The 22,892-nt window shown below is 35.7% G+C and overlaps 1 protein-coding gene across 2 annotated transcripts in view; it reads right to left on the reverse strand.

The window, feature by feature from the left end:
* TMEM131 (transmembrane protein 131) overlaps positions 1–22,892 on the reverse strand; it is a 226,413-nt gene that overhangs the window by 42,646 nt on the left and 160,875 nt on the right. For both annotated transcript variants that reach the window (XM_003799287.3, XM_023518803.1), the window contains 12 exons: positions 21,622–21,772; positions 21,468–21,524; positions 20,480–20,541; positions 15,156–15,264; positions 12,317–12,425; positions 11,364–11,517; positions 11,102–11,272; positions 9,987–10,097; positions 9,765–9,899; positions 8,286–8,390; positions 6,821–6,907; positions 64–216 (listed from right to left, as the gene is read on the reverse strand). In XM_003799287.3, the coding sequence (XP_003799335.1) occupies positions 64–216; positions 6,821–6,907; positions 8,286–8,390; positions 9,765–9,899; positions 9,987–10,097; positions 11,102–11,272; positions 11,364–11,517; positions 12,317–12,425; positions 15,156–15,264; positions 20,480–20,541; positions 21,468–21,524; positions 21,622–21,772 (1,404 nt within the window). The remainder of the gene's footprint in view (positions 1–63; positions 217–6,820; positions 6,908–8,285; positions 8,391–9,764; positions 9,900–9,986; positions 10,098–11,101; positions 11,273–11,363; positions 11,518–12,316; positions 12,426–15,155; positions 15,265–20,479; positions 20,542–21,467; positions 21,525–21,621; positions 21,773–22,892) is intronic.

Genomic DNA, 22,892 nt, shown 5'->3' on the forward strand with positions numbered 1-22,892 from the left:
GGTCACAATAACAAAATATTCACTGATGAATACGTTATATTCTCAAATATAACATTTTCAAACCTTTGATTTTTTTCCTGGCTCCAAGTCTTCCTTATTACCCCGTAATCGTTTGTAGTAAAATCGCATATCTTCTGACAAAGATCGTATTTGCTGTATCTTTACCTTCTGTGAGAAGGAATTCATAATATTTAAACTCTGATGAACTATTTTCCCCTGAAGGAAGAAAACAAAAAACAAGTTCAAAGCCATTTTTAAATTTTCACCCATTGGTAATATCTACATTTGTAATTAAGAGCCAACTCCCCCCTCCCCCACAAAAGCACTGAAACATTATTTTGCTGTTACAGAAATTACAGAAAAATCAGGAGGACAGATCTTCGCAATATTTTGAAAATGAACTGAAGTAAAAATGTTCAGATTCATGTTAAAATATTGGGGATGTCAATAAAGACAAGACAGACAGCTTTGGTAAAGGGAATGGTCAAGGTTTGTTTATACTAAAGGAAGGATGCTCTGAAATAAATGAATTCTAAAATTCAGTGCCAAACAAGACAAAAATCACATTTTTTACTTAAAAGAAAAATGCCATTTCTGCCATCAAAGAGAAATCAGACAGCTTTTAAAAATATAGGCTACCAAATATCTTACTAAAACAGCACAAAGATTAAATTGCTAAATAGTCAATAATTGCTCTTACCAGCTACAAACTTCTCCTTAAGATACGGTACCAGATTTCAAATAAAAAATCGAATAATTTAAATAATCCTCTATAAGAATCACATCACAATATTTTACTTTAATTCCTATGGAAGACCGAAGACCCCATTCTTGGCAGGGGAGGGCACCGCCAGTAAAAGGGAAAATTAAAAAGCAAGCTGAGGGAGTCAGAACAAAGAAAAGTTAGCCAATTTACCTTTAAGCCAGCCCTTGCTAAATTTCTTATCTGAACAAGTTTCTGGCCTTTCCTGAAACTCTGGCCTATTGAGGATACAGTTAACACCAATACCCTCATAGTCCTGAGTCTGTGAACACTCTGAGGAGGATAATGGTCATAAAGAGATTATAACAAATCCTGGAGTAGATACATCTTCTAGGTCGTTTCCTGCCCATTAAACAGACAAAACAGATACCCACTGTGGACATTTGCACTTGACTGGGGGCAGAGACCAAGAGAACAGCTCAAGCCCTGAGATAGGGGCAGGAGGGCTTAGTATCCCTTATTGCAGAGGAAAATCCTATGTGGTGGTGATGAGAGGAAAATGCCTCTCTCCCACTGATTCTTCAGAGGAGACTGACCCCAGTGGTGTTTTACTCCACAGTGTACTGGTGGAGTTTAACACCTCCCTAGGAATCTGTGTGTGTGACTCCAGACAGGACTCTTCCCACACACAAGGCTCAAGTTGCAGATTCTTCAAAACTACTCAAATCCTTAAAGTTAATAATAGTAACAAGAGGAGCTGATATGCTCACTCAGAGAAACTGCTGGTGTCTTTGTTCCCTCCCTCAGCTTACTACCTGGGCAGATAGATTTCAATAAAAGCTGTGTGGAACAGAGACTGGAGGACACTCCAGAGCCCACAAAGAGGTGGTGGTCCCCTGAGCTCCCACCTTTGAAAATACTATTCTATGTCTCGTGTCTCTTTATTGTCGTTCCTAACTTTGTATTTCTTCAGTCTGTTGCACCAGTTCCACAGGTCTTAGCAGACCCTGCCACTGGGGCGGGACCCTGACATTTTTCTTTATGTGATTTCTAATCATTTGAAGAGGTTTCTAAAATGATTAAACCCACTTTTCTAATATTTGGAATTAAAAGAACAGAGAAGTTAATAATACACAGGAAAAAGAGCTGAATGGTGGTGATGGTTCCTCACTCACAGCTTACTGAGAATAAAACACTGGACAGACACCAGAAGGTGGTTTGGCTGCTGTGATGAAGACAACACCAGAACAGCAGAGTCTTCTGGCAGTCAGCTGGACTTAAAGGGCCTGTAAGAGCTATTTTCCTTGTGCCTCGTCTTTGCAGGGGTGTGGTGGGGGATCAAAATGTTAACAGATACAAAATTTCCTGTAACAATTCTATTCAAATGGTAAATATCAAACTACAAATTATGTGAGATGTTTATTCTGAGGTATTGTTTCTATCAGTCAGTTCTAATATTTTCCATCTGACAGAATGACTGCATAGAATTTGGTAATACAGGGTTAATTTCTAATTCTGCAAACATCTGGTCCTGTAAGTCACTAAAAGATATTTGAAATACTTAATCTGATATTTGATACTTAATCTGAAGCTGTTCAAAGTCAACACTGCTATAGTTTGATTTGTTGATCCCTTCCAAACTTCATGTTGAAATCTGATCCCTAGTGTTAGAGGTGGTTACCTTATGGGAGGTGTCTAGGTCACCGGGTAGATCCTTCACAAATGGTTCCTGGTCATGAATGAATTCTTTATTTTCATGAGAGCTGGTTGTTAAAAAGGGCCCAGTACTTCTCCCACTCCTTGCTACCTCTTCCGCCATACAGTCCCTGTGGTATCTCTCACCATGAGTTTAAGGCCCTCACCAGATGCAGAAACCTTGCATAACAGAATCATAAGCCAAACAAGCCTTTACTTATAAATGATGCAGCCTTAGGTATTCAATTACAGCAACACAAGAGGGACTAAGACAAAAACCTGTTTTTATACAGATACTTTCTCATTTATTTCATCCATGGGCCTTTCCCATGTGTCATCTGCTGCCTTCTGAAATGAACTATTCATTCCCTTCTAGAGTTTATGCAGAGATGAAGGAGATCATTGAGTGAAAAGGTAATGGAGGGAAGAATAAGGATCTTTTAGGTAGACAATGAAGTCAAGAGTTCAGTATAAATGGAATGGCAGAAGATGAAGATTTAATTAAGATTCAAATGTGATAAACTTAGTAATTTACAATTTATATTTTTAAGGAGCTAAATTTTGAATTTTGGTTTTATTGTACAGGTTGAGCATTCCTTATCCAAAATGCTTTGGACTGGAAGAGCTTCAGATTTTGAATTTTTGCTTTTTTCATTTTGGAGTATCTGCATATACATAATGAAGATATCTTGGAGATGGAACCTATGTCTAAAAGCAAAATTCATTTATACATTTCATACGGACCTAATACACATAGCCTAAAGGTAATTTTACACAATATTTATTTATTTATTTCAGAATGTTATAGAAGCATAAATATTTTGGTTACATGAGTTACTTACACACAGTTTGAGTCAAGATTATAAATTTGTCTATCCCCAGACAGTGTGAATTGTGCCCATCAGGTATGAATTTATCGATCCCTTCCTTCCCCCTTCCACTTGCTTGATCTCCATTGAATTTTACTACCATGTGTATAGATGTGTGTTGATCATTTAGTTCTACTTTAAAAGTGAGTACCTATGGTGTTTTTATATTCTTATGATACTTTATGCTGTAAGCCTATAGTAACCAAAATAGCATGGTACTGGTACCAGAACAGAGGTAAAGATGTAAAACCATCCTCATAAGTCCATCTGATTTTGGACAAAGCAGACAAAAACATTCAATAAATGGTGCTGGGAAAATTGGATGGCCACGTGTAGAAGACCGAAACAAGACCCACACTTATTATCACTCACAAAAATTAATTAACAATAAATAATAGACTTAAACCTAAGGCATGAACCAGCAAGAATTCTAGAAGGAGAGATTGGAAAAACTATTAGAGATACTGGCCTAGGCAAAGCATTCATGAGGAAGACCCATAGGCAATAATAGCAACAACAATAAAATACATAAATGGGACCTGATAAAAAGCTTTCTGCATGGCTGAGGAAACCTACAGAACAGAAGAAAATATTTGCATGCTATGCATCAGAAAAAGGGCTAATAACCAGAATCTACAAAGAACTCATGCAAATAAACAAGAAGACATCAAATAACCCCATTAAAAAGTGAGCAAAAGTGGCTTGGCACCTGTGGCTCAAGCGGCTAAGGCGCCAGCCACATACACCTAAGGTGGTGGGTTTGAATTCAGCCCAGGCCGCCAAATAACAATGATAGCTGCAACCAAAAAATAGCCAGGCATTGTGGCGGGTGCCTGTGGTCCCAGCTACTTGGGAGGCTGAGGCAGGAGATTCGCTTAAGCCTAGGAGTTGGAGGTTGCTGTGAGCTGTGATGCCAAGGCATTCTACCCAGGGTGATAGCTTGAGGCTTGTCTCAAAAAAAAAAAAAGTGAGCAAAAGACAGAACAGAAGCTTTTCAAAAGAAGGTAGACTAATAGCCACTAAACATGAAAAAATGCTCAATGTTGCTAATCATCAGGGAAATGCAAATCAAAACCACCATGAGATTATCATCCAATGCCAACTCTTTTATCCAAAAGTCCCAAAACAACAGATTCTGGTATGGATGTGGAGAAAAAGTACACTTACTCATATACTGCTGGAGGGACTGCTAACCAGTACGAACTCTTTGGAAACTAATATGGAGACACCTCAAAGAACTAAAAATGGATCAACCATTTGATCCAGCAATCCCACAAAGGAGAAACAACACAAGTGCCCGTCAATACATGAGTAGATTAATAAAATGCAGTATATGTATATCATGGAGTATGACTCAACTATTAAAAAAAGTTCAAATATCTTTTGTAACCCACCTGGATGGAGCTGAAGACCATCCTCTTAAGTGAGGCATCACAAGAATTTATACAATATTTAAAATAATACCGTGCATGAAACAAAGTTTTGACTGCAACCTATCAGATGAGGTCAGGTGTGCAATTTTCCACTTGTGGTGTCATGTTGGCGCTCAGAAAGATTCTGAAGCTAGAGCATTTTGCATTTTGACTTAGGGATGCTCAAACTGTATGTAGTATTAAATATAGTATTAAGAGTTAGCAATATCTGGTGTCTCCCATCGCCGGGTAAGAGACATTTCTACATTTGCCCTGTATGTCCTGAACCGACTACACCTTCTTTTGCAAAAGGTAGCACCTTCTGGTTTCCCCATTTCTTTTCTCCTTGTTTTCTAGGGTCAAGCTCGCTAAGTCATATTTCTGACTTCTCTATCTCCCCTCCTACCCTTATTTGCTTCAATTTGAATGACCTCTTTAGGATATTAAAGCATAGTTCAAATGACTCATCTGAAATGTCTCTTGCCTTTGTTCCCTTTCCATCATTTGTTCCTTCATCCATTCACTGTCTATTAAAGTGCCTGCTATTGGAAATAAAAGATACCTTATCCCTCTCCTAGAAGAGGGTTAACAGGGATCGCAGGTCTCATTGGAGAGGCCAACTTATAAGGAAATATTTATAGCACACTATGAGGCTTTCTGTAAGAGGCAATTTCAAAGTGTTCTAGGATCACACATGAACCAACTAATATTGTTTAGAAGAGTCAAGAAATCTTCAGAGAAGTGATGACAATAAAATTGACTCTTGAAAGATGTGTAGTTCTTTGAAGAGAGGAGAGGAGAAGTACAACAAAGCCTTGAAATAAAAGGACTTTAGTGCTTCTGCCACAGTACTAAGCTCAAACCTTCACTCCTGATTTTTCATATGGACTGTGGCCAGAGTCTCCGGTTGGCCTCCAGGCATTCTATTACTCCTTCCACATGCGTCCTATATTGCCTTCTGTCAGAGAGCCAGTCTTTAAATCTCAGCTTTGATGTTATCAAGTCTCTGCTCAGAAACTTGAGATTCCTGTGGACTTAAATGCACTTAATTTTTTTGTGCTATTACCCAATGTATCATTCCATCTTCTCTACTCAAACTCACTGAAAAACTCACTACTGCCTGAACCCACCAAAATGCAAAAACAGTAAAGTCTTTACTGTTTTTGCATTTTTGTTGAGCTTGTTTCTCAGCCCTGAATACCCATCTTTACTACCACTTTTCTGTCACTGACAGAAGAAATCTTAAGCTGGCTCACACGGGATCTCCATCAATGAGGTCACAGCACTTTATTTTTATCCCTCTTAGGTCAATTTCTACATTTTGCTTTACATCTATGAATCATGGGTCCATTTCCCTTTCTAGATACAAAACTTTTTGAGTGAAGGGACTCTATCTAATATGGCCTCTATCTAAAGGGACTTTTATCTTCTAAAGAAGTGGTCTGGATAGAGCTGGAACACATTCTTCTTAGTAAAGTATTATAAGAATGGAGAAGCAGGCTCAGCGTCTGTGGCTCAAGTGGCTAAGGTGCCAGCCACATACACCTAAGGTGGCGGGTTTGAATCCAGCCCGGGCCCACCAAAACAACAATGACGGCAGCAACTAAAAAATAGCCAGGCGTTGTGGCAGGCGCCTGTGGTCCCAGCTACTTGGGAGGCTGAGGCAGGAGACTAGCTTGAGCCCAGGAGTTGGACGTTGCTGTGAGCTGTGATGCCACAGCACTCTACCCAAGGGGATAGCTTGAGGCTCTGTCTCAAAAAAAAAAAAAAGAAAAGAAAAGAAAAAAAAAGAAGAAGAAAAAAAAAGAATGGAGAAGCAAAATCCATTGTACTCAATTTTAATATGAAGCCAGAGGGGGAGCATGAGGTGGATGGGGGTTACAGAGTATGGCAAACCTTTTGGGGGTAGGACACAATTAAAAGAGAGACTTTACCTAACAAAGGCAATCAGTGTAACATAATTCTTTGTACCCTCAATGAAGCTGAAACATAAATAAATAAATAAATAAAAGAAGTTGGTAAAGTCTTACTTTATAATGAATAATACAGAATAATTGGTTTTGGTCTTAAATCATAGGAGCACAGAGGCAAAGGCAAAGGAAAAAATTAGCAAGAAAATGTCTGTAAACAAACTGTCTTACTGGAAAGGAAGGTGGAAGAACCATATGCTTAGGGAAGCATGTCAGTGAACCCACGGCAATCACAGCCTTCACAGGAATTGTTAGGATCTGTGGAGTGAAAAAGTAGACCGTATTTAAATAAGTGTTTAAGTCTTAGATTGATCTCAACAATTACTGTATCATATTTTAGAGTTAACCGCATTTTGGGACTTAGGACTTACATTGACAATAAACAACTCAAAAACACACAGATCAAAATCACATCAAAATCACACACAGATATTGTTTAATCTGCCCAATTAAATAATCTACTCCATAAAATGTAATGAAGTACAATTCCATATACTTCTCAGTGATTCACTGAAAATGTGGTAAAGATGACTAAACAATGGAGAAGGAATGAAGAGAGATTGTTCAACATACAAGTATTTTGTAGATTAATTTAAAAAAGAAAGTCAAATTTTACTCCTAAAACAATCTATGAAAAAAATCCAGCATTTTCTACAGTTGCATAGCTCTCTGTTTTCTGTATCTAGAAATACAGATTGACCTAATTTTAAAAAATGTACTAACCATTCTAGAGTTAGATCCCAATTCACACTCTCTTACAAACTCACAATACTTATGATACTTTAGAATATTTTCTCTTCTCATTTTCATCCATATTTAATTCCGAAATGTGCTTCTTTCTACCTTAAGTGATAAGCATCAATTCCTCACTTTTGGAGGTAATTTGACACATTCCCAACAAATAATTTACTATTAAATGGCCAATTCTGTTTATTATGCAATTAGATTTTTATCATGTGGAAGTTGTGTGTGCTAAAAATACTTAGGAGGACAACTTGTTGAATTTAGCAGTACTTGACTTCCAAAAGAACTTTAAAATATAAAATTAAAAATATTTGTGTTTGGCAGAAATATATCCATTCAGAATCTTATTGAATACAACAGAAACCCCACTAAGAGTCTTTAGAAAGTTTAAAGACCTTTTTGTCCCTTGAGTTGGAACCACTCATGCAAATAACAAATGTTGAGAACTCAGAACTCAAATTAAGATATGATTTCCTGATTTTATCCTCCTTTTTGGAAATGCTGCACAGGCAGTTATTTATGATTGCAGGAAAAATCAGAGATATCTAATTCAGGATATTCAGTCAAGCTCTGCGCAATGCTATCACCATCTGTAAGTAGGTTTCTAACAGCGCAATTCCAAACGTACTAACTGCATTTTTCTAAAGTGGCTTTTTAAATTAGGAGGTTTGAGTTTTATTATAAAACTATAGGCTAATGAACATCATTCCTCTATAAATTATCCTCAAAATCTCAGTTTTTAAGGTCGGAAACTGGTAAACTGTTTTTGTATCTAGAAACAGAATCCACTTAAAGTAGTTTACTTTATAAGTAAACTTGGTGCTCTGTTTTCATAAAAGGACACACTTATTCAGAAAAACCCCATTAACACAAATCCGTGTAAAGTCCTTACCTCATAGTCCGTTGTGATCTGTATGGCTCCGTCATGAATCCCTTCTAGCTTTTTTGCAGTAAGTTTAACTCTAAACACTGCAAAATAGCCTGAAGCTAATATGACCTGTAAGAAGAAGAAATGCCATTCATTAGCTGTAGGAGTTGACCTTTCCTATTAAAATGGAAATGAAGGCTACAGTGACTATACTAGTATGATACTAAATTACCATATCACCAAGTACAAATATCTCAAAATAACGTATATCCCTTGATGTTCATCTTCTATACTTATTCCATGAGCCACCAAGAAAGCTGGCTCCAGAAGGAGCAGTCAGACTCCCAGTTACAAGCTGGGGAGGGGTATGGTCCTCTTGCCAGTAAAGCTCCTTGCTTACCACTCATGGACCTATATGGCCAAAGGAGGTGAGGGCTGGAGTGGAAAGACCATTCTACCTTTAGTTACAATGGAGGCACAAGTACATACACAGCTGGTTCTGCTTCAAGTCCTGAATGTAACTCTGTAATGTTAATATTCATGTCTTCAGAACAGCTGAGAATGGGTATATCAAAACAGCAAACCTACGGCATTTCATGAAAGTGTATCTGTCAATAATCCTCGTGTATATAAGGACATCTGCTTTTCATTTTGTAAAACTGCACCAAGAAATTCTATCCTAACCTGCAGATGAGATATGTGAAGTTCCTTCTTGCAAGTGATTTTACTAATTTTTTTCTTGGCAGGTGTGAACTACAAGTTCCCTTTTCCATAGTAGGGAGGGCTGAGAATGATATATTTTTCTCTTGTTTAGTGCTTTCTTATGATCAACTGTGCAAGTTTATAAGATAAGAGTAAAAATATGTGGGCAGATTCACACAGGGATTGAACAATGTCTGCCTCATTGATATTCTTTCTAATCAGTATAGAAAAGTGGCTACAGGGGGAGAGGGTAAGAGTGAGGGGGACTGGAGTGAGAGGGGATTGATAGGCACAATGTAAGGGTATATGGCGTGCCTCTTGGGTGCAAGACACAACTGCAGAGGGACTCTATGGACAAATGCAAACACTGTAACCTAGTTGTTTGTATCCTTACATTAACCTGAAATAAAAAAAAGTGGCTAGAAATATCACTGTGTAACTGAAAACACTATCCACCTATGTTTAGGGCTATCTCTGCTTCTCAGAAAACTCAACCAACACAAGGTTAGTTTAGTAACCATGAACTTTTTCTGTAGACACTGTGTTGCAAATAGATAATTCAAATGTCACTTGTGCTAGAATGTTTTATGACAAAGCAGAACCTAACAACTTTGGGTTTCCGTGCTCTCATCATAAAAGGAGGGGGCTGAAGTAGATTATCTGAAAGGTCATTTTAATAGCAAGTTAAACAACACTATTACCAGTACATGAAATATTAAAGTATACAACATAGCAGTGCTCTTTTATTTGAAGTTTAGATATCAATCTCAGTTTAAAGAAACAATAAGAAAGTTTACTTACTGATGACTGGTCTGATAAAGAAGATTTTTCGAACTCTGGAAGGCTTGAAATTATTGTAGTTCTATTGCCTCTTTCCATAGCTACCAGTTCTATTGACAAACCATCTCCTATGATATGCCAACTTTTTATAGCCAACTGAAAAAGAAAGATATGAAAGTGATCATCACAATACAAGCATAAAATCCTTAATTTTGATTGAGAATAAAAACTGATTATTTTTACCTCAATTGGATTGCTGTTTATAATTGCAAATAAAATATTACTTGCTTCTGTAGCACTCAGTACTCCAAAATCTATGAAACGTTCCTCTATTTTGGGGGGCAATACAAAGTACTGCAAAGATATAAAAGCACTGGATTGAACATAAAATCACATTTATGTAACAGAATGCCATCAAGAGAAAGTAGCTAAATTAAGACATTTTTACATTTCTATGTGTTTTGTACATAGACACAATATATTCAACACAGTTGAGAACTTCGTACGATAAATCTTCAGTAACTGAAATGAGCACAACCCTGGCTTCTCCTGAGCAACTATTTCTCCTCTGAAGGCACATAAAAGAAGCAGGAAAACACATTATTGGGGGGGTAAGTGGAGGCCTAGGACACTGGGCAAAGTCTGTGGTTTCAGTAAGTATCATGCATGATTACAAATAAGTAATAATTTAAACAGAACAACTGAAGAAGGTAGGAGATAACACCAAAGGTAACGCCTACTCTAAAATTCTACTGGATGTTGACTTTTTAAGAGGGCTACGTTTCCACATGTTCTACCTTTTTTTTCATCTTTCCTAACAGTTTTGTATCTAATCTAAGCTTATTTCATTGACCATTCCAGGACAGCTTTGTTTAGATCTGTTTCCCTGGCTCATTTTCTGTACCAGGAAGACCTTTATTCTCTCTGGTATCATATTGAGACCACTGTTCCAGCTGTATTGTCTTTACCACCTTATTCTCTTCTTTATTCTCTCTGGCTCTTTTCTTCATCTCTATATTTCCTAGTTTTAAGTCAGTTCTTCACCCTCTTTGCACTATTTTTTTCTGCCTATTACTTTTCTTTAGTTCTTTTTTAGATTCCCCATTATTATAAGTTTAAAAGCAAAACCAAGAGAAAGCAGAATTTGGAAAAGATCTCGATAGAGACTGTAAATAGAGGTGCCAACTGTATCATGAGGAAAGACAGCTGCTGGGAAAGGTGAAAACCAGTTATCTTGAAGGCTAGAATTAGGTCAACTTATAGGGCACAGATAATGTACAACACAATTGCCTAATAATATCTGAAAACACAAAAGGTGGATAGGAAGTTTAAATTTTAAAGGTAGGTAACATACTTACATCTAAAAAGCCTGTGTATACCCGCACAGGTAAGTGAAATTTAGAAGCATTGGTAATAAGTAAAATATTGTTATCTATGTGCATGGATGATGTTGAAGGCATAAAAAACAAGGTAAAAATGTATCCTGATTCGTTAGGAAGAATTAAGACTGGTTTGCTGAAGTTGTGAACCTAGGAAATAATGGGAGAAAAAATACCAAGAGTCAGCACCATTTACTTGATAGACCAGTAAAATTAAAAGTATGAGGGTTCCTGAACATACTTTAAACATTGTTTTGGCTTCTTCTGGTAGCAACACATCGTGAATGAGGATTGCAAAACTGAAAGTGTTAGTAAGGTAAATTGGCCTTTCCACAGGATCAGCAGGACTGTCTCGGATGTGAAATAATGTTGCAGCGTGATCAAATCCCAAATAACTATTCAAAAAAAAAAAAACAAAAACAAAAAAAAATTATTTTTATTTTCATGTGTTAATTTAAAATCCAAGTTCTTTTCTTGTGAGTAACAATCCATGTTCAGTGTTAAGAGATGTATTAGAGAATTAGAACTATTTTTGTGATTTACCATATTTAGCTTCCAGAATTTTGAAACTTAACATAACCATCTCTAATGAATTATATGTAATCAAATAATTAGAATCAAAGTATCAATAGAAAAGGATTTAATTTACTTTAAAAAATCATGCTTATAACTGTATTACAACCAATTTTGTTAAAATGAATTCCTATCAAGTTGGATATTAAACTATTGGTTATAGTATATATAATCAGAACATAAATTTACATATGTTACCGCCCATTTACAAAAAATTATCATTCCAGAAATATTTGTGAGTTTATTAAAGAATATAAGAAATTTTGCTTCAATTGACAAAATACTAATAACAAGCCACAATCACTTAGATGTTACAAAAGACAGGGAGAAAACAGTTCAAACAACTTAAATATTATTAAAAATCACAGATTCATTTTTGAATCATTGAGTCTCCATTCAAGCCAAAACGTATCATCCCACTCTCCTAAGAAAGTAAAATATAAACAAAACATAGGAGGTTTTCTCCTTTGTAGTTGAGGTTGTTTTTTCCAACAATAATTCCATCAAGTTTTATGTGAACTTGGCTACTATTTTTTTTAATGACTTAAGGTCATTTAGCAGGAAAACAGAATTTCCTGACTAGCAAAAATTTATAAGGCTTACTTTAAAAAACAAACTCACCCATCTAAAACTTCTGCTTGATATGGTATTTCGAGTTTGGAATAACTCTTTTCTTTTGCTTTAACAGTTATTTTCCCAGAAAACTGAGATGGCTTTCTTGCCTTTGATGCTAAAAGGAAATATAAAAAATAACCTCTGTCAGTCGCTTTTTATTAACAAAGAGTATGAGTGACTTTACATGGACTGACAAAATCTTAAACAAAAAGGTGAGCTTTCAAATTGGCAAGCAGAAAACATTTATAACATTTTAAATCAAATATCACAATTTTCATAAGAGGGAAATTTTTTTTTTTTTTTTAGTAATAAGATGAATAAGGAATTCAGAAGGAAAAACATTGCTTCTAAGTTACTTCTTTATAGACACAGACTTTGGTTTTACCTACAGCAAAGCTTGACCTTGGTACGATTAACATTTTAGGTTAGATTAATGCCTTGTTGTGGGGCTGCCCTGGGCTTTGTAGGGCATTTAGCAGCATCCTGGAACTCTACTTGTGAAATGTCAGTAAAATCCCTGCAGGCTGATTAACAAAACTGTTTCCGGATGTTGGCAAATATCCCTTTGGGAAGTAAAGTTGCCTCCACTGAGAACTGCTGGTCTATATACTGAGAAAGAAATAATGCTTCTTGTATGGCTAGAGTCTTGCTGCAAACACCAATAAAGTAGCATGGTACAAGCCAAGCCAAGAATTATGAGCTCTGACTTCTCATATTAGCCAATCCTAACTCATAGCGTAAAGGGAGACAAATCCCCTCCTAACATCATATTATATTGTCCTCATAGATGAAGTAAAACCTTTAGATTTTGTAGCAGTCTGAGTAATTCCAACTGAGATTACAGAAATGGATTCAGATAGATGCAATCTGGGTATTCATTAGATGTTTCTTTCAAAGCAAACAAAGAAGCTGTTTATATTCTTTAAAGTATTTTAGGCACACTTCCACTCATGAGAGAACTTATATGAGAATTCAGTAAATGTTTGTCATCTAATTTCTGGACAAAAAAAAGAACAAAGAGATGGTATAACATCTTGTATTTGACTAGGTACAGATGACGACTTTAGATTTTTTAAATTCCTATCAAAGCTCTTGTTTCTTTTAGCTTGCTAGTTAGCCATTTCCAGGGTGTTTTAATTTTTCACTATTTGTTCTGCCATAAGGCTGATTATAAGGCCCATGATTTAGGCATTTCACCATATCCGATCATATCGTATTTTAGCAAGTGAAGTTCTAAATTCTTAAGAAAATTTAGTTAAAAATTATTAAGAACAGTGACTTTTGATGAGATGCTTGTTTGATAAATAAACACTACAGAGACATAGTAATACATGTAATATATTCTGAAAAAATAAATAAAATACACTTTCTGACTGATTTTCATAGCAATCTCAGTGAGGTATTTTGTGCTGGGTTCCAGGTGATGGCAGGTGAGGTAGAAGCTAGAGGGAGTTAAAAGAAAAAACTCTTTTAAAAAATGTAGCATTTCCTTTTAAAGGTATTTTCCTTTTGCATTAGTTTTACATAACTGTAAGAAATACTTATTTTGGAATTATGATCTTGGAAAAACCAACACTAATGACACACTACATTCATCTCGAGAATGAAAACATTCATAGAGTTGCCAAAGAGCCAGTGGGAGGAGAGCCCTTCACGCCCACAGCACGTGGGAGAACTAACCAGCACAACTGGGAAGGATGGGTCCTACAGGTTCTTCAATTAGGAATTAGCACTGGCCTCTCTCTTCCCTGAATAATAAGAGAACGTACCTGGTAATGCTGACACTAGTGTTATAAATGTGGTTCCTCAGTACCATGAAAGACAATTTACCACAGATGTGGACAGTAACTGTGGCACTGCTATATTTTATCATCTTTCTTGACAAGTGTATTATGAAGTATGCTGCCTACTTAATTTTGATTCCTGGGGAATTCTCTCTGAGCTCATGGGATGAATCCCGAGGCTAGCACCCAGCCTGTGTTCTTGCTTCAGATCCTCCCAGGAGCTCTCCGCTGGCAAGCAGCAGGCATAGCCGCTCTCACAACACTGTGGAGAGTGTGCCAGGATTCTCCTACACTCATTGATCAAATACTTTGATCCAATGAGGAGCTGTGACAGATCATAAAGACAATGTTTAAGCTTTACGGCTACTCACTTGCATGGGCCCCTGTGAGAAAAAACCTGTTCTGAGTTTCAGTTTACATTTAATTACATATACAATTAAGCATCCATTAAGTCACTATTTAAAACATTCTGTGACAGCAAATTCAATAAATGCTCTATTAAAGTGGGAAAAACTGAATAAAAACCTGCTATAAAACTGGTGAAGTCTGGGTTGACTTAACATTTCAAATGATAAAATACATATAATACATGTTTGAAATAATAGCTAATTTGACAATCTTGTTATAAAGGTTATGTTAGCTTACACAGGACCATCTGCTTTGCTTATAAAAGCCAACATATGAAAATGTTACAAAGAATACTTTAGTTTTGCGCTCAAATTCAAACATGTTTCTGAAATTCAAATACCTTGTGACTTCATAATTAGGGTAAATTACAATAGATATATGTGTAAAAGGGTTAGCCCAGATTACATGATTTTAATCCTAATGTATTTGCTAATACTGATTTAGTGTTTAGCTTTATAAAGTTATGGCATTTTCTTTCATAAATCAATCAAATAAAAGTTTGTGATGTTTACAGGAAAAATCAGCCTAAATAGTAATACAAATTCTGACTGTAAAAATAGTCTGGATTTTTATAATAAAATGTCAACATAGATGCGCTCTAGTTTATCAAAATAACACACCACTCTATTAGAGAGAAAAAGGTGAATACTTGCCATCAAAACTAATGCTTGCAACCTTGGTGTATTTACTTTCTGAAGCTTTTAATGTAATTGGTTTAAAGTGTACCGTTATAGCATCATTTTGTGGTGTGGGTCGAACACTCTGCAAAGAGAAAAAAAATACATATACAGTATTATTTCAATCTAATGGTTCAGTTGCCTTATACTGAAAGTATTCTAGGAAAAGTAAAGTAGAATAAAAATCTAAAAGTTGAATTTACATTGTCTCTCTAAATGGAGGAGGCCAAATTGGTAAAAATCTCAAATTAATTTCATTAGAATATCTTTATGAAATAAAAAGACCAGAAGGGCAAAGAAGTAAAATGTATTAATAAGTATAATCTGAAGACCAAGTACATTGGATCTGAGTACATAAAACATTAAAAAAGGCATTTTCCAAATGAATGCCTAATTCACGTTATCAGAGAAGGTGACATAAGGAAGACTGGTGGGTCTTCCTTACAGAAATTCACAATACTAAACATAACATCCAGACTATATGCAGTGGGAAGAATGAACATGAATTTGGGAGTTGGTGCCCTAGTGCCACAGTAGTTTAACAGACTTCATTTCTAATGGCACTTTTTCTTCCTCTCTAGGCCACCACTGTGTGAATAAGGTGCACAGCTGTCCAGGGGCCAAGGCTGCACTACTGGCCCTGGGTCTGAGTGAGCAGACTATAGTGTTGCTCCACTGGGAAGACTCTGGAACGCTTCAGACTTAAAAAATTAAATCTTTCTCTTCAAACCATAAAATTGAAAACACCAAAACCAGGAAAAGCTTGCACTTTGAGAGCAGGCTCAAAAATACATTTTATGGTTACATATGGTATCGGTTTTTTGTTTTTTTTTTAAAGACAGAGTCTCACTCTGTCACCCAGCTAGGGCTCACAGCAAACCTCAAATTCCCAGGTTCAAGGGATCCTCCTGTCCCAGACTCCTGAGTAGCTGAGACTACAGGCACCCACCACCATGCTTGGCTAAGTTACAGTTATCTTTAATTTTCTCACTGACACAAAGCATTTTCAATTGAAAGAGACTATTAAAGATCCTAACCTCCTTCTCTGTTTTTCTTATGAAGAGAAAGAACCATGTAATATTGAGTGATACTTCAATAGTGAGGCATCAAGAGGCAGACCTGGACACTGTTTTTCCTGACTTGGTCCAGGGCTCTTCTACTGACACCCTGTTGCACAAACATGTATTCACAAAATCATGGTATTTTACACAAATTGAAAGTCTTCCCTTATTATTCATTCTGAAATCTTGACCTTGTCTGAATATCCTCCCAGGGTATTTGCCGAATTTTCAAGGGCTTTATAAACTTGTCAAAGCCTGCCATTTCTAACAGAAAAGAATGTGCATCTTTTCTGTGAAATTTATCAGGCACCCTGATTAACAAGGGCACAGTCAGCTCAGCAAGGCACCAAGTTCTTCCCTCTGGCTCCCAGACCACTCTCTTCAGATCATTTACAAAGGTTAAATCTGCCTAAACTGCACATCAAACATCAAAGGGCAGTCCCTGAGGGCACATTAAATACCTGAGGAGAGCCTACAGAAAGAGAACTGTCTATGTGTTTTGTGTGTGGAGGCCACAGGGAATAAAACTGATTATATAACAATGATCATAGGTACCGCTACAGCTTCCCCCTTTCCTGGGTGGGTTAGTCCTCCACAGTTAGCAAGTCTTTTTAAGGGCCTGGAAGATGGCTCTGGGGATGGTTCTGTAGTTTTATGTCCTGAAAATCCCAACAGCCTTAGCTTTTGGCCTCAAGCTCCCTCAGGATTTTAATTCTTTTAATCTTCTTCCCTTCTACTTTGAGAATTCCTTCTCATTTGCTTTTGAATCTCTAAGTTGGGCTGGGAGTTGAATGACACATTCATATCAATATCTTTACTTAGAAAGCTCAATAAGCTTTGCTGTTATTAAAAAGTTATTTAAAACGTAAACTCCTTCATTTCTTGAAGGGCTCCTGTGTATTAGAGTAAAACAAAGTAGTTTGAACTCTAAGATAAACTATAAACTGGAGAAAGTTTCATTTTCCTATACTATCATACTAATACTTTTTTCAAAGAAAGGGAAAGCAGTACTGAAGTTTAAATGTCAATCTAGTAGTAATCACTTTAGGTAAGAAAAACATTAACTATTTACTTAGTTAAGTGTGAGCCTGAGTCAGCTGCCCATTGAGGCTCATTTTCTTCACCTGTAAAAAAAATCTTAGGGGATTATTTTCTGAGATTCCACCTATATACAAAATTTTGAGATCCAATTAATTTTGCTAGATTTTTCAAATTAGCCACCTTTATCTTGAGATCAAGATTTGCTAGAGGGATGGTCTCACTAAGATTTGAAGTTTGCAGAGGTCTTTCAGAGATGTTTACTAATTCCTTTACTCGTTCTATTGAATATGCTACAGCAACAATGGAACCTTGACTATTTTCCAACATGCTTAAAGAGCAGAAGTGGCAATTCATCAGTAACAACCTTAATACCTTTTGAGTTATCAGCCTATATAACACAATGCCAGAAATAGTTAAGCAACAGTATTTGTTAAGATATATAGTTACTGCAAGACAAGAGCGAGCTTAGAATATTTGATATGAAAAAAAGTGTTTTTTCTCATATGAAATGCATCACTTTGAGATTGTCCTCACCAGAAGGAAACCTCAAAATATGTTGCACTGGACAGCCCCTGTGGCTCAAAGGAGTAGAGCGCCGGATCCATATGCCGGAGGTGGCGGGTTCAAACCCAGCCCCGGCCAAAAACTGTAAAAAAAAAAAAAAAGTGGCTCAAAGAGTTTGAGACCAGCCTGAGCAAGGGCAAGACCCAGTCTCTACTAAAAATAAAAAAATTAAAAAAAAAATATGTTGCACTAATACGTTGTTCTAGTAGTAAAAAACAATTATTCATCTAATGTTTTATACAGATGGTCTGAACTGTTCAGTCATTACCATTAAAAATAAATAAGCCAACAAATCTAAATCAGTTAAAAACCATTTTCCAAGCAAACAAAAACAAAGCAAAACAAAAAAATCGAGTTGGCTTATTCTGGTGGTGCAAATGAAAACTAACACACAATAATTACCTTATAATAAGCATATTTATATTAACAACCTGTTTTAGTATTAGTCACTAACTATTGCTTACTCAAAGACAATCAAGTGGAAAAAACATGGCAAGATTCCCAGGAAAGAAGTTTGCATACGTTCTAAATATAGTTCCAGCCTTTTCTCATGACATTCAAGCCTAACTAATGTGAGGCTCAAGAATCCAGGACATTCTACAACTACTCACCAAAATACTTGAGCAAAGAAAATAACCTTTCAGTACATAACAACAGCATTTTAAAATAATTTGTGTACATATTCATTACAAATATATCAATCTAATAACTGGTAAAAATTAGTAAGTAAATCTGTCATTCTGATTTATCAGTTACCAAGGAAACCTCAAGTAAACGTTCCCCTTATGACATCTGAGGCAAACTTGTCCCATCACTTACATAGTTATTTATATTTTATAAACATTGAGGAAAACTGTTTTTCTCAAAGTTGCATTATAGACAATATCAGGAGAGCTTGAACCTGGGTATCCTGTCATTAACAGGTGAGGAACTTTTATTTGGTTGCTTGCTTTAGTAATCTTAAATTTAGAAAGGCTATTTAGAAAGAGACTGAATTCCCTGAGGGAGAATTTTTAAAACATCTCTAGCTTCTAGTACTACTTTGCACATCCTAAAAATTCTACTTATTTGTGAAATGGAAGGGAGCAGGTACCCTTCTAAAAACGTATCAGCCTTTAAGCCTAGGTAGGTACCTATAGGTGTACCTACTTGTACATATTTTTATGTAACTTCTAAATTTTCTATAGTTAGAGAATTCACTTAAAAAAAAAGCTCTGACTCAGTTTCCCTGTTTGGGAAAGTAGGACCTGTGCACCTTACAGAGTTGTATTAAATAAAGTAATCCATGCAATGACTCTAGCATAGTGCCTGCCATGGTAAGAGCAAAAGATTTACTTAAAATGTATCCTAGAACTCCTTAATAAAAGAGAAAAGAAAGAATATGGGCCTATTTAATTCTAATTGTAAATGAACTGAATACTATCTTTTTTTCCCATTCATATTCTTAGTAGGTTAATTGTTAATTTCATTTTCCCATAAAATGCTTATTGAAAAAGACACTGATTTCAGTCTATATATTATATGTAAAAAGTTAGGCCAGTTTTCTTGGGCTAATAAGTAAAGGCACTTCCCCATTAAATCCCTCAACTATTGTACATCAAGAGAAACAAATAGCAGAAAGAAATGCTAGATCAGGTGTCAGGACCCTGCCTGGACTCCAATCCTACTATTTAGGAAGGTCACTGTGTATTAAAATTTCATTACCTGGGATGATCACCTCTCTCTTCCTCATAACAGGTTTGTGTATCTCCTCTCTGTGATCTGTATTTCACCAGTGGGTGGTTAAATCTGGATTTGGCCACAGATGGTCAAAGGTCCATTCAATCTCAAGCCTACACAATCTCATTTTATCAAAGTTTCCTGAACTTAGGTTTCCAGCATAAACACAAATTATAGTAAAAATGTTCTGCTTTCCTTTTCCACTATTCCCTACGTATGGATCTTGGGGACCTCATCAGGGAGAGAAGTTGTGGACCAAAGGAAAACTTGGATCCCTGTCTTTTAATTTTTTTTCCCTATAACTCTGGCACCCTAATTCCACTATACAGCATAAAAGTCATTTGCTCTATGTGTATGTGTGAGAAGAGAGGACCCTCATTTATAATGTGCTATCCAGGGTAACTACAATAGCTGCCAATTAGAAAGAGTGCCTGTGTCAGAGTTAACAGCACTCTGCGATTATCTACCATAGTTTTTCACTTCATTCTTTCTCTTTCCAACTCATCTGAATTTTTTCCCTCTCTTTTAACCTACCTATACTTTAAGTCTAACAACCTTAGACTTAAAGGTTATAAGGATTCTATCTAAGTTTTTCTTTTCATATGGCACACAGATACTATAATCCTATAAATCAGATTCTGATAAATCCTATCAGAATCCACCGGCCTCTTTATATGATCCCATCTAAATAAGAGCCAACTTACCTTGGTGAAGATCATCTACTTTCCCTCTCATCCTTAAAATCTAGATGGTTAGAGGTAGAACAGGTTTCTCATATCACACTTAGAACCATAGTATCACGAGGTCACCACAAAACTGAATTCTTTTACAGCAAGAATTTAAATACTTTTAACTTTGTCATAAACTTAAAAACAAAGAAGATATAAATTAGGAAAAAAATAAGCAAAAACTTACTGTTATTGGTACATCTTTTGTTCCTGAATTTAATAAATGAAGATTTAAAACTTTTGGTAGATCTGTTAAAATCGAAAAGAAATATTTCCTAAGAAGGTATGCTTTATATCTTATAGAAAGTTAGACTCTACCTTATTAGATATCAAATTGAAGCTATTCTAGAGTAAAATCTAGAATGACACATTAATAAAAATAAACATTATATAGGAACAACTTTACTCATAAGGACATTACATATTTTAAGAACAGTTCCTTCTTAAACATCCAGACCAAAAAACCAAAAATAAAAAAACATAAAAATACCTCAAAACATAATTTTTAGTGAACTCAGACATTAGTTATCTTTTGTTTTCCAGCAAAGCATAATGAGGCAAATTAATAAGGTACAGTGTGAAATTATTATATTAAAAGCAAATCTAATTTAAAGAAATAATCTTAAACAACAAAATTTTAATTACATTTGGCTCACATAAATTCCAAATTGACAAGTACTCTTATTTTTCCTTATTAAAAATCTCCTCTTGGTTCTTTTCAATTTTAGAATCTGAATTCTTTCTCTGATCATCTGGGACAAATTTTACGTTATATAAAACAATTTAATAATTTCTACCTAAGCAAAATCCAGAAGTAAATCTTTTGATTTCCTTTATTATACTATAAAAAAGATTTAGCATTACTGAATGGATGAAGAACTGAATTAAGAAACTAAGAAACTATTTTCTGCCTCAATCTTCTATTAGATGACTTAAGTTATCCCGTGACCTCATCTTCCCACCTGGTAAGCAATGCAACCCCCCACTTTGGAGGAATGAGGTATAAACTTGTAAAGGCTCTGAGTCACCAAATGGAGATTTCTACAAGATCATGCAATTCACTGGGAAATTACTTTCAAAACTGAATTACAAATGATAGTACAGCCATTTAGCACTGAATATGGGGATTAAAAACAAAAAGACCTATAAAGATTCTTTCTCAGTCTTTTTTTTACCTTGTGTTCGAAGTGTACCAAAATCTAACATTTCAGTTGAGGAATAAATTCCAGGAGCTTGGAAAAAAGAAATTAAATAATTATTTTTCACTTTGACAGAGTAAGGTGTACTGAAAATAAAACAAATTTGCAGTTTCTGCAGTTTTTCACTAACCTGTTGTAACTTCAACCTCAACAGGAAGAATGATAAACTCTGTGCTGTCTGAAGCATTAGTCTTTATTCTTATGAAGGCTGTGTGATTATCTGCTTCTCTAGATGAAAAACTGGCTCTCATCACTCCCTTGGTTTCATAAGGAGGAATTTCCTGACAAGTTAACAGATCATAATGTAGCACAGCTTTTGCAATGTTGCAATACCACCATATTTTATTGAATTAGCTGAATAGCTGGCATCGACTGAAAAATTCATTATTATTTGACATACCTACTAAGAAAAAAAAAACACTGCCAATTAAACAAATATATAACATATGCCCCAATTTTGGAGAATATTAAAATGTGGAAAAGTTTGCTTTCAAATTGATGAAATATGGTATGTAGGGTGAACAAAGTAAAAGAAGTCATATGACATGCAAAATCATCATTAAAAGGTAAAACTGATTTACAATTATCAGTTATTTATTGATTGATTTTTGAGACAGAGCCTTATTCAGTTAACCCTGGCTAGAGTACAGAGCTGTCATCACAGCTCACTGCAACATCAAACTTCTGGGCTCAAGAGATCCTCCTGCCTCTTGAGGAGCTGGGATCACAGGCATGCACCATCACATCAAGCTAATTTTTCTATTTTTTGTAAAAAGGGGGTCTTCCTTTTGTTCAGGCTGGTCTTGAACTCCTGACCTCAAATGATCCTCCCAGAGTGCTAAGATTACAAGTGTGAGCTACTGTGCACAGCCCAATATCAGTTATTTTTTAATGTATTAGCAGTGCCTGGGTACACATAAAAAAAAAACAAAACAAAAAAAAATAAAGCTTCTCAAGCAAACCTACAGGTCAGCCGTTGTATTCAGTAAGGCTCTTGGCATATAAGACAGCATAAATTTTTAGTTTTGTATTGAGAGAAAATTCATATATACACATTAAAAGGAAGACTTACTGGGAAAAAACTTTTTTGAGGTGTAATTTTTTTCCCTAGTTTTAGAACAATCTGGCTTCCTGGGAGCTGATGGAATTTCTCTGCACACCATCTTCAGCATATTTTAGGAAATCCTGTGTTCTAGAACTTAACTGGTCTTAACTTACCTATGTTTCTTGCTCTCTTTTTTTTGCCTATTTATTTATTTAAAAATTTTTTTATTGAATGGTAACTGTGTACATTAATGCACTTCTGGGGTACAGTGTGGTGTTTCCACACACAATCCGAAACACTTCCATCAAACTGGTTAACATAGCCTTCATGTCATTTTCTTAGTTATTGTGTTAAAA

Source organism: Otolemur garnettii, unplaced genomic scaffold (assembly GCF_000181295.1).
Source record: "Otolemur garnettii isolate 467f Iridium unplaced genomic scaffold, OtoGar3 scaffold00148, whole genome shotgun sequence".
Taxonomy (NCBI): Eukaryota; Metazoa; Chordata; class Mammalia; order Primates; family Galagidae; genus Otolemur; species Otolemur garnettii.